General features: G+C 37.1%; 1 protein-coding gene across 3 annotated transcripts in view; it reads right to left on the bottom strand.

Annotated features, from left to right (window-relative positions):
• GTF2I (general transcription factor IIi) overlaps positions 1 to 12,761 on the bottom strand; it is a 104,704-nt gene that overhangs the window by 55,609 nt on the left and 36,334 nt on the right. For all 3 annotated transcript variants that reach the window (XM_032129557.1, XM_032129555.1, XM_032129558.1), the window contains exons 8-13: positions 12,382 to 12,430; positions 11,630 to 11,673; positions 10,315 to 10,392; positions 3,752 to 3,811; positions 2,213 to 2,275; positions 443 to 547 (exon numbers count right to left, since the gene is read on the bottom strand). In XM_032129557.1, coding sequence (XP_031985448.1) covers positions 443 to 547; positions 2,213 to 2,275; positions 3,752 to 3,811; positions 10,315 to 10,392; positions 11,630 to 11,673; positions 12,382 to 12,430 — 399 coding nt within the window. The remainder of the gene's footprint in view (positions 1 to 442; positions 548 to 2,212; positions 2,276 to 3,751; positions 3,812 to 10,314; positions 10,393 to 11,629; positions 11,674 to 12,381; positions 12,431 to 12,761) is intronic.

Here is a 12,761-nt window from a genome sequence, read left to right as displayed (position 1 = left end):
AATAAAAAGTAAAAAACATAACTCCTGACTGCACAGAACCTTATAAAAGCAGACAGATTAATGTGTCCAGAAACCACACCAAAACACTGAATAAAGGACACGTACAGGACTGCAAAAAATCCCATGCAAAGCATCTTTAACCAGAGTAAACTGAAGTGCATGGCTGCATTTCTGTGGAGAACCCAACATAAGGCATCATGAAACAACGCTACCAAAAGATCCCAGCTTTCTGTGAGTCAATTTACATGGTCACGTCAAATACCAAAAAACAACAGAGGTAGCCTATGATGATGATTTTACTGCTGCAATAGACCTACACAGAGCCCATGGCACTCACATGAAGGCTTGCCCTGGCATGTCTCACTCCTGCAGCACAAAATTACCCAAAACCTTCTCATAAAACAAAGCAGAGAGACAACATCATCTTCAATTTTCATCTTACCAAAATTAAACTCTTTTCCATTTCTTCTCCCACTATTGGCAGCTTCAGTAGCCAACTTGGTGTTCTTCAGTCTCTTGTCAGGGGGGAGGTAGTCATCGTCATCATCTTAAAGATACAAAAACACCAACACTGGTTTTATGTCCAGGGAACTCATGTGCAGCGCTGGAACTGCTTTGAATGTCAAAGCTCTTACAGAATTAAGGAACTGTGCTCATTGCAACAAATTACTTATCTGAGTAACTCTAGAAAGCTCCTGTTCCTACCTGTGAAGGAATAACTTGTGCAAAAGGACCTGGGCAAAGCACAAGATAGCAAAAAACAAAGCTGCTTCTGAACTTCCTAAGGAAAACAACATTGTCTTCTCAAACGTGACTGGACATCGCATGATCGTAAAACGACCACGCAACAGCAAATGGAATCACAAAAGAAATTGTGCAGATATGGACTTTTTTCTCTAACTGGAAGTAATAGCATTCCACTAGTAGATCTCAAAACACAGTACCTAAGTTTTGCCTTGAAGAGCTCAAATGTTCTAAACCCACTTTCAAACCAGTGTAAATGGCAACCAAAGAAATTCAGTAAACAGGTCAACTCTACCTTAAACACACACAAGTGGACAGGCAGGAAAACAATAAGCCTAGCAATTTGTCACACAGCTGCTACTTAGCCAGTCACTTCCCAATCCACCCCTACCTTCCTTATGGAAAGGAGTTTAAACTGTACACTGCCCAATTACCAATACCTGCAACCTCAGAGAAAACAAATGGTTAAAGCAGACAAAGAAAACTAAGTTCACATACAGAAAAACACGGACCCACGTCAACAAGGGTATGGCTTACTTAGCAAGAATATCAATACATATTGACATATCTTGTACCTATACAGTTCTGTTAATCTCTGCCACAGAAAACCTTCTCAGAGCAATTCTACTTTTGTGCTAAAGGCCTTTACATATACGCAGAACTTAAGGACTCTTCTCATAGAAACTTTTCTGTTGAGGTAACGTAAGCGTCATTTCCGTGCTGCATTGTAAAGCAGTGAAAGTAATGCCAGGAGTGCCCACTTTGTCCTAAATGCCCTGCCTACTTTCTAAATTGCTGATTGGGTGGTCTTAAGCTAATTCCACAAGCAAGCACTGCAAAAGCCAATCTCAGCAGGGTTTTTAAGCAGTTACAGGACACTAATTCACAAACACAAGAAACACAGATGACCTCCAACCAAGATCCCAGCAGGAGAACTACTGCGACACTGGTTAGAGGCTTTAGAGCCCTTTAGATGAGAAAGGGAGGTGGTAAGTACAAAGGTTTCTGTCTCATAGTTATTGGCTGAGGCTTCACTTTCACCACGTGAAACACAGCCCTTCCTGTTCTGGTACCATCCTTCCCAGAAGCTAGTGTTAACTACAAATTTTACATATAACTACAGTGTGTTTATAAAGAAATGTGTTCTCCAGAATGAATGAATGTGAAAACGACTTCTCTGTTCAATGAGTATTTTTCATTGCCAGCGCTTTAAAAATACACAGAAGACACAAATTGCTGTCAGGCATCATTTCAAAAACAGCCCAGTATGTCCAATATGCTTCAGTATATTGTGCTTTTCTAATACTTCTCAAGTAGGTATGTTTACCAAGCAGTGCACAATCCAAACTGCACTCAACACTGGCACACAATTCTCTTCATTCCGTGCCAAGTAATGTAGGCTTTGGAAAACACATTTTGGATATAAAAATTGCCCAACCAACTGAAATCAATGACCCAGGGAACTGACCTTCAACAGTGACCTCAACCTCAGAATCCTCACTTGTTTCTGACGAGTCATGCTGGGAGGAATCTGAAAGGGAAAACAGGAATGCCAAATGACGAACACAGAAAAGATTTTCAACCAAACATGCCATGCCTTTGCATTTAAACCAACATGGTCAAAGAAGCCCCTTGCACTCACAGCATGCAAGAAAAACAGAAGCAAAGATATGTTACCATAAGCCCTTGAGCAATTCCAGACAAAGGCAAGGAGGGGAGGATTACACTTGCTAAACTGCGCGTGCAGCAGTGCAGAGTTGGTGCTATGACAGAAGGAAGTTCCAGAGTCTTGGCTTTGTAGGGTTAATACAATCATAAGTATTTTCCCCTCTGCTACCCTGGATTACTGAAAATATAAACAAAGACTGTGATCCCCACAGGTTATGTATTTGCTTTACCATCTCTACAGACTCATGGTTGCTCCGCTAGAATGCTTTCCATCACAGGCTGCAAGGCCAACAGTGAAACATGGGAGGGAAATTCATGATCACCATGCTTTTGTTGGGGCAGTGTGCACCAACAACACAAACAGGATTAGCTCATCAACACTCGGTGGGAGAAAGAGCAATTTATACTTAACTGCAGTACAGTCTGAAAAAGTGAAGCTAATTGTATCAGAAACTATACCAAGATGAGGCAGCAGTGTGTGAAGGAACATATTTTAGCTACTCTGGCACAGTAAAGCTGCGCTTGTGCATTTTGAAGAGGATCTTCTTTCAGGTCTCTGTATGCCTGACTATGATACCATGCTGATGGCTTCCTTTACAAATATAAAAATACCACAGTAATAATACAAAAGGAACTTTTAAGACTGGCTATTTAAAGTATTTTCACTGGAGAAATTCCAGAATTATTTTGTTCACACGAACAACATTCAGAAGGCTGTTTTCACGTTTTAGAAATTCATGGTAGCAGGAACATTCTGATCTAATGACAAAATTCATGGGCTTAAAGCAGGTTAGTGTTTTCTAATCTTTGCTAGTGGGCAAACTAGTATTTTTAATGCAAACAGTAAAAACTTTTTTAAAATTGCACAATTTTTTCGTAAATGTATTTCAGCTATTATGGAGTTTCAGTAAGGAAATGCTTCCACTATCAGAGACTTTCCATTAATTTTTTTGTTTATGTGCTCATTCACTACACACTGAACTGAAAGAAATTAAGTTGCACTCACAATTTATAAAGCAGTGTTTTATTCAACTTTACAAGCCATTATGAAACAGACTGAACTTCTTGAGCAACATACCAATTCACACAAATCACTAGTGCTTTAGAGTGATCAACCTGATACTCCTCTTTAAGTTTGAAAAAAGGGAAGAAATTAAGTTCCTGTCTACATGTCTCTCTACTTGGACAGCTGGAAATAAAAGCAACCGAAATTTTCATTTCTATTCATGTTTAAGTTCCAATACCCTCAGTTTTATGGCAAATCAGGTAGCAAAGCTGTGAAAAGCAAAACTCACACATTCAATTTCCAAAACAGATATGAGGAAAGCAAAAGATCTACCTGTGTAACTTTTCCCAGGAGCAATTTTTTCATCTATCTCTGATGTTCTGGAAGGGCCTGCTTGAGAACAGAGAGAACAGTTTTTTAAGGGTGTCTCACAACAAACATATATTTCCAGTCCATAAAGGAATTTGCCAAATAACTCTTAATTTCATATATTATGTGCTCACTTCATACTTTCTATAATGTTGAACTTTGGAAAGACTGTGTTAAATATTAAATATTTATAAATCCTTACTTACTTGGTTCAACATAATAAAAATGGGGCTAGTGGCAGCATTGTGCATTTCTTTGACTACTCAACAGTCAAGAGACGAATGCTGAGCAGCAGGCTTTCAACTGTTTTTTAGTTTCAATAAACTGATTTTTAAAAATTAAATGTTTATGCTTCTGCCATTCTTCAATGGCATTTTAATCAGCTAGATCTTTTTCCTGTTTGTTAAAATTTATATTCCTAAGGAGTATTCTTTGACTTCAAAATTTCTACCTACACTAAATACATAAATTCACAGGGATTAATTGCTTTTCATTACAACAGGTTTTTTTTGAAGACTACAACAGACTGGTTAAAAAAGACTGGTGCAGAAAGCAGCACAGAAACTACACTTAACAGATTAAATTAACACTCCTAAAATCCTACTGCTTAATGCTCTGGCTCTCCTGCAGCTATGCTGGAAGGGTGAGCTGCTTATAGCACAACTGACACCAGACTGAGCAAGAGGCCATTCTATGCCACAGAAATAGCACAGGTATGGAAAACTAGCCTATGTGTGGCAAACAGGAGTAACTGGAACTGACAGATTTGGACTAATTGTTCTGTGCAAATCCAATAATTTCTGTGTTCATTTGCAAAAGCAATCTGCAGAAGATCATATAGCTGATCAGAAATTCTAGTTGTTTAGAGGTATGTTCGTAAGTGTATCAGCAAGAGTACTAACAGTTTCACAACAGAAAAACTACTGTTAACTAATAAGGCAATGAAATACTCTAAACTCTATTTCATCTGCACAGTAAACAAGAAAACACAGAAAATATTACTGTCACAATCAGACTTTGTAAGTATTTTAATCAACTAAAAGTACATACACAGTATCAAATAAGTGAATATTTAAGTATTAAAGAAAATAATGATAATTAGGTGGTTACAATAATGCTAACTTGAACAGTTCTGCCTAATTTGATTATTCAGATTTTCAAGGAATTTTAAAAAGAACAGCATTTCAAGTGAGGAACCTATGCACAGTTCTTTGCTTGACACACATTTCTTTCACCAAGTGCTGCTTAGATCTGCTCCTGCCACTTTTCCTTGCAGGTGGAAGGTGCTTCCCCGTTGTTTTTTTTACAATATTTATCTGTTTACTTCAGAGGAGCTCCCTGATTTTGTTCAAAACACAGCTCCACAAAGACTGATGTTGACACAGTCGAGACCACAGTCCAAAGACAGGAAAAAACAGGGAGGAAAAGGAGCAAGGCAGAGCCAGAGACACTGGTGGACCTCCAGGCCTCACCAGAAAGAATTCTCATACCAATAGTGTGATCTGCAACTGTCAGGGGTGAGTGGGTGTGCTGAAAATGTCTCCATGGACTAAATTTGCTTTTATTTAAATCAGCATATTCAGCAGATGCACCAGTCAGGTTTGTCATTTCCTAAGAACTCCTGTGAACATGCAATTATTATAATTCATAAGGCACTGACACACAGGAGTATCCAATCAACTATAACCAAATATCCCAAAATATGCACATAGTTTTGCATTTATTCTTTAATTCAGAAATCCTGACAGGATTGTTTCACCTACATATTCTGCAGTATTCTCTATTGCATTATCTTTGTGCCAAATACATACTGTGACAGAAATAAAAAAGGGAAAAATAGTAGTCTTTCACACATTCAAACTTGAAGAAATATTTCTCTAGTCGAAAAGAAACTAAGTAGACTTACATCCCTTAGGATTAAGCACAGACAATTCAGTCCTTTAATCTTTAATATTGATAAAAACTACAGTACATGTAGTAAAACCATTAGATTTCTTTAAAAAGTGACCAACACAGTTTATTTCATGAAACTTTAACCTTTTTTCATATTGTGAAGCTTGGACAGAGAAAAAAGCAGTTTGAAAAAATTGTTTCAGAAATTAAGAAGTGTCAAACAATATATTCTACTGTCTTAATTTAGTAAAGACTAGAAAATTAAATTTAAAAGAGTTCTACCACCAAGAGATATTAACAAAAACAGATACATTTCCACTTTACTGCATTCATGCCCACAACAGGCAGAAATACACAGACATGACATAACCAAGGAAAGCAAAAATCAAGTACAGTGGTAACCAGATCAAAAGAAGTTCCATCCAGAAATAAAGATATCAGAAAAGTCATGAAGTAGAAAAATAAGAAAACCCAGGAGAGAAGAACTAAATTCTACTGCAAAAGGTAGGATGTAGGAGGAAGGATGGACACAGACATGGGAGATTTAATTACTAAAACCACAGGACACCTTAGAACATCTTTCAGTATGGTTATATCTCGGAATCTGAACTTCAGATCTGTAGACAAAGCTAAGCAGTTTCACCTTGAACCAGAGAAAGCACCAAAGAAAGCAGAGGTATGGTCTTCAGCTAACGGCCAGCTCTGCTACACAGCACAGACACTTGGGAGCTCTCAGACCAAAACTTGGTCTTTTATGAGCAGATAAATACATTACAGATCATGCTTGGGCTGGAGGAACCTCTGTAAGAGATGGCTGTTGGCATAAATTTAAACTCCTGAAATGCCTGTCACAAATAGGTGATATTTCACATTCTAACAATCCCACTAAAAACAAGAGTAGATGTCATTCCCTCCACAGTCACAACTATCCTTTCTGTCTACCCACCCACACAGCATTTACTTACACTGATTCTAAACCTCTCAGCCTCAGTTTCTAATGGATTATGTCCTAATGTCCTAACACTACAGAGCCAAACCTGTGCCACATGGCAGAAGGAATGGATTTATTATCTCATGGATAAGCATCGCCTGCAATGCTCACTTTTCTGGGCTTTTTCTTGGTTACCCATGTAGTAGCAATGTGACCTAGATGTGATTCCTTTCAGGAAGCACAACACTGTGATCAAGATATTTTCTGGAATTTCTTGGTTTAAGATAGTATCTGCATACTCAGCCTTACATGCCAGCCTAGCTTCACAGCTATTAAAATGGACATTAATTCTAGTATTCTGAGAGATCTTCAAAGGAGAAATATTTTCTTGCTAGAGACATACTAAAAGACATTCATTACTTTTAAGGCTTCAGAGTGAGAATAAACGCAAAGTTTACATTCCCATTTTGGGCTTTTTCTTTCTAGAGGAAGACATTTTCAATCTCATTTGGGTTTGGATGAATGTCCTATAGTCTAACTGCCTCACTAACATTGTCAAAATATCCAAAACTGACAGCACTGTTAAATTACATGGCGTTTTAAAGAGAAAAGCTGCTAGGCAGTTTTTACTCACTTCTAAGTGTTTTATAAACACAACCAGCCAATTCACAGGACAGACTGTTTACAGCCTTTTCCTTCTGCTTCCATTTTCCTTTGTTTTAACTTCAAGGCATCAGCGGTAGTGAAGACCTACATCCACAAAATTTACAGGATAACGTGCCACTTTTACAAAGATTTTGGTCCTTAGTCAGCAAATAATTAAGTTCTGTATGGGTTATGCCTCCAAAAAGCCCTGCTTTACCCTGTGCTAATAAAGCACAGAGCACTCAGCACTTACTCAGCAGTGCTGCACTTTTGAGCTCCAAAGGTTTATTTTTATATAGGACAAATGGGGTATTCTCAAATCTAAAAATGTATCTGACTCTGAAGAGATGATTATTTAATTTGTTAGTTTCTAGTAAAAATACTAAATTCTATTTGAACCATTAAACCAAGAAAGAGTATTTTAAGTTGTTGGGTTTTTTTTTCATAAGAGCCATAATAACTGGTACTTACAGATAGGGCACACGCAGGAATATTAACTAAGATAGCTGAAATGCTCCAGGCTGTTTCACTTAGTCCTGATGATCACTAGTCACTCCTTTTCCTCATTTAGTCAATCATCAAAATCTGGACCCTTCTTTCAGAAGAGGTTGTCTTTGGTCTCCACCAAGTTTAATAATGCAGTAACCTTAATATTTGTCCTGGACACTGGAAAAAAACACCCACTGCCATAGTGCTAGTGCCCACTGACAGAAAATTGTCCCTTATATTCTGTTAAAACATGAAGTTTTAAATGGCTGAAGTCCCTATTTCTCAGTCATCTTACTGTGTACTGCTGAAACAGTTCTAAATTTAGTAATTCAGTATTAACTCATGGCAACATCCAAATGGTGCAACCTACTACCAAGATGAAAAGAACATCCACCTACAGCTGTAATTTTCCCTCTTTGATTAATAGGAAGAGTTAGTGTGCTACCCAGGCACACAGCACTTTGACCAGCATTACAGATCTTTGAGAAGAAGCACTTAGAGGAAAAACATAACCATGAAATTTTATCAGTAAATCATTTTCTCCAGGAAGCCCTAAGCAGATTGCTGTTCTCTAACAATTGTTTCTTCTTAGAAATAGATAAGCCTGGCTTTTGCTGTAGGTTATTTTTAGCAAAATTTATTACCTTATCCATTTTCTTTATTTTGTAGCATGTCTCCAAAGGCAATGCTGGGGGAGACTACGTCACTCCTCAGGAACACCTCTGTGCAGAATAACTGCACTTTTCTATGCTTCACTTCTTGTACAGCACCACCACCCAAACACAAACACCTATGTGCCTCCAGAATTTATAGCTCTCTACAGTTTGGACAACCTTTGGCTTGAATCAGAGTAGCTACTTGAAGAATTAAGGGGAAACTGCTTTACTTGTCAAGTCAGCATGACTTGACATGAAAGAAAAAACACTTCTTTTAGTTCACAGCACCCCATCACTTCCACCAATATACACAGTTTTGTCTTGTTTTAAATGCCATTTTGGAGAACTACACTGCAGGTGGAGAGGGGGGGTTATTAGTCAAGCACCACCTTATCAGAAAGAGATATATATTGCTCTTCATCAATCAGAAGATTTAAATTTAGAGTTGGGTCAAAGACAACAGAAATCCCCCCTGTCAAATGTGCTTAGACTTCACTCTGGAAGCATATTGTGTAACTTGGGTTTTTCAGCTCAGACAAACACATCGCAGTGCAATGGATACTATTTTGTAAAGAAGCGATTTCAGTGCAGACTCTCTTCAGATGGCATTGAGTTACACCGTGGGCTATTGGCCAAATTCCAACATCATTTTTATGCATGAAATGGAAAACCACAACGGGGATGAGAAGCAAAAGGATGAAAAGACTTGGCTTTGGAAGGAACAATGATTAGGTTGTTTTCACATCAGTATCTACTTTTACTACATTAAATCATGCCTGTAAATGTACCTCATCCTCCAAGGCTAGGTAATGTTCACATATCAAGAGCAGATAATCCTAACACCTTTCCAGTTCCACAGTCAAGGGGTGACACTTTGCTATACTATGATTGAGATCTCCCTGAATGATGCTCATATGTTACTTGAGATATGCTAGGGTGAAAATATTGATTCCACAATCCCACAGTTAGTTATTAAAGCACATTAGAAAACAGTCTCAAGAATCTTCATGTCTGAACACACACAAAAATGTTATCTCAATAACATATAATATTACAAAATAAAGGGATGTGCTGTTTTGCACTTCACTGTTGAACATGTAACTATCATTGAGAGATGTGTGGCAGCTTGCCCACATTTCTTTGTATTACTCAATTAACCTAATGACAAATACACATAGGTTGAAATAATAAATCTAAGGTTTTAGTTATTTTATATTGCCATTTATAATCACAACTTAATTACTGTTCATTTCAATATAAAGAAATAACAATTTCTCTTTTCCACTCCTAGCTGAGATCAATGTGTTAAATGGATACATAGAGGTGAGGCAAAGCAACTGAGACATCCAGAGGCTGAGCCATGGGCCTCATAAATACTGTTATGCTTTTTCCACATAAAAAAACCTTTCAATACAATTTTGACACATACTGGTCATTCCATACAAGAGAAGTGATTGGTAACACTTCCAATCACAGAATCCTAGCATGGCTGATTCTATGATGTACAATGTATAAAAGTTACTGAAACTTTAAACTAAAGAAAAAAATTCAAGCAGTGCTCTAGAAAGCATCACTATAAAGGTTTATTTCCTGTTTAACTAAGTCATTGGAGTTACAGAGTCTGCACATTGAACCCTCAGAAAAATACATCATGCAGTTCAAAAGACCTCTGGAACTTCTCCTTCAGACCAAACACACACATATGGGTTCGGGATGAAGTTGTTCTTTAGGTCTTTTGGCGTTCTTCACCAGATCTGAAGTAATAGGCAGTGATGGAAATGCTGTATCATAACAGAGATAAGTCATTACATGTTTGATGACCAAAAATTAGAGAAAGAGAGGCATGGAGAGATCAACACTTAGGCAACCAATCCTTCCATGAGATAAACGCGTATGAAAATTAGTATCATTACCGGAAGTATTAAATTGATAGTAGTTAGGATCATCTGTTTCCTGCTTCATTGTTAATGTTGACATTTTTGAAGAAATTCCTGTAGAAGCAAAAAGGGAATCAAATATGGAAACTAGTAATAAGCAGATTCTTAAAACAAAACAAACAAAAGCACCCACCAAGATCCTTGCTGGCCTCTATTAAAAAAAAAAAGAAAATTACACACTTGTTGAGCTAAAACAATGGTAACAAAGTGATCTGCTGGTTTCTTACGTTTCAATTTGGTCACCTCCAGGAAGGATCCAGGACTAAATACTTCCCTACAAACTACACTTCCCTGCAGATGTTGTCTCAGATCTGAATAGTATTTTAAAAATGGGCTTCTTCCTCTTTGCATGCTACCACAGGAAAAAAATATATTTTATCACTCGTGCTGAAAGTCCTAGAAAAGCTCGTGGTCACTCTTCTGTGAGAATTACTTAAAATGCCTAGAAAGCTGCACTGGAAAGAGTCTGGGACTGACTCGGCAAAAACTTCAACTTAACCCTTTGTGCATGTCAAGCTGAACATTAACCATGGAGGGTGCCTAAACCACAAATTTAAAGTTGTGAAGCACAAAGAACAAGAGCAAAAAGCTGGACTACATGTAAAAACTTAATTCTAATAGGAAAGTGAGCACTGCAGCCCAACCCAGCAAAAGGGAAAGCCACTGATACATCCGCCAGCACACCTGCTACCTCACTGGCTTTAACGGGATTATCCTTGCCTTTACATCACAGCACACACTTAAGCATTAAGCACAGTGCCTTGGGGAATCATCTGCTACCTGCAGAGCAACTTAGGAATGATTTGGCAATCTTTTAATAACACATATTGTTATTTATGAATTTTTTATTTCTCTTTTAGCTAGAAAATGGACATTTTTTCATTTTCAATATTTTAGGAATATTAGCAAGTAAACCAAGTTTTTGCTTCCCATTAGGGACAAAGACATCTTGAATAAGAACAAAAAAAGCCAATTAACCAGAGGAATTTCTTCTTCTCTAAATTACATAAAGATAAATTTAGTCTACAATGTATGACAAATTTCCTCCCTCTTGAAATGGAAGCATTTGGCTAGGGTTTAATAGTTGATAAAAACTCAACTGAAAATTGACAGTTTCAAAGAAAGAAAAGTTTTTCCATCTCACCATCATTTCATTTCCATCTCAAAGGATGTCTTTTTGCTACTTTTCTTTTTTTTTGGAGCTTTCTGTCTTTGCTTAAGTTCAGTCTTCTGAACAGAACCTGGCCTTTTTTTTTTTTTGCTGCAAATTAAGGCAAATTTTTGAACGTACCAGAATCCTTGCTTGGTTCCACTTTCACTTTAACAGGAGGACAACTATAAAAATAAACAAATCAAACAGAATGACATTACTAAAAACAAACCTTAGATTTCTGGGAAGTTCTTCAAGCTTTATAGCTTGTCAATAAAATCAATCTCCCAGAATTTTTTCTAACAAGAACACAAAAATAAAAAACCCTGCATATTGGCTTATCTGATTTATCACAAGGGAATTGCCAGCTATCTCCTATTCCTACATTTTTTTGAGCTACACACAATATTCAAGTCATGTTTAGCATTTAATGAGAAGCAAACACAGAAGCACAGAAAACTGATCCCTGTTTTCACATTAACAAATTTTTGATGTATTACAGATATAGTATCTTCATTTACTAATTTAAAAAAATCATTTTTTTCAAATTGAGGAGGGGGAAGGAAGCAACATTCCCCTCCCCTGTTCTCCCTCACTGCTGTACCATAAAGCATGGCAAACTTAGCCTTGACTAACAGACTGTGAACTAAGATAACTCATTGGGTTAATTAAACCAAGGAGAAACTTTGCCATTTGTTTAAATTGTAACAGTTTCCTCACAAATAATGATCAAAACAAATAGAAGATTGAGCTTTGTGCTTTTTATAATGCCAAGAAAGCAAAAGTTATTCAGAGGTCAGCTGGGCAGAAAAAGCATATTAAGACAAAGATAACAACATGAAAATAGATAGTTGATTAAAAAAAAATTTAATTCTATATTATTTTAAATTCACCTTCCACATGCAGGTATAATTGAATGTGAAGGATCTGTCATATCAGCTCCTGAAAGTCAAAAGACAATATTTGAATTTCCTGTACTCTATTTACTTCAAACACAAATTGAAAATGTAACATTGATTTCACAAAGCAAAAGCCTGTTCACATTTTACAAGCATATGCACATATTTTCCTTATTCACAGATAATGAGAGAAAGATCCCATTAAACTGTACCTAGACACAAACAGCTTGCATTTTTAGAATGTCACTTAGCACACTGAAAACCTACCTTGTATTTTCGATAGAACTGTATTATTACCAGAATCTCCGTAATTTTCCATCTCTAGTCCTCTACCTGAGCACAGGCAACACATCTCTAATTTTACTAATAAAGCA

This window comes from Corvus moneduloides, chromosome 20 (genome assembly GCF_009650955.1).
Source record: "Corvus moneduloides isolate bCorMon1 chromosome 20, bCorMon1.pri, whole genome shotgun sequence".
NCBI classification, from domain to species: domain Eukaryota; kingdom Metazoa; phylum Chordata; class Aves; order Passeriformes; family Corvidae; genus Corvus; species Corvus moneduloides.
The sequence above is the reverse complement of the archived record's forward strand: the minus strand, read 5'-3'. Positions and strand labels throughout refer to the sequence as shown.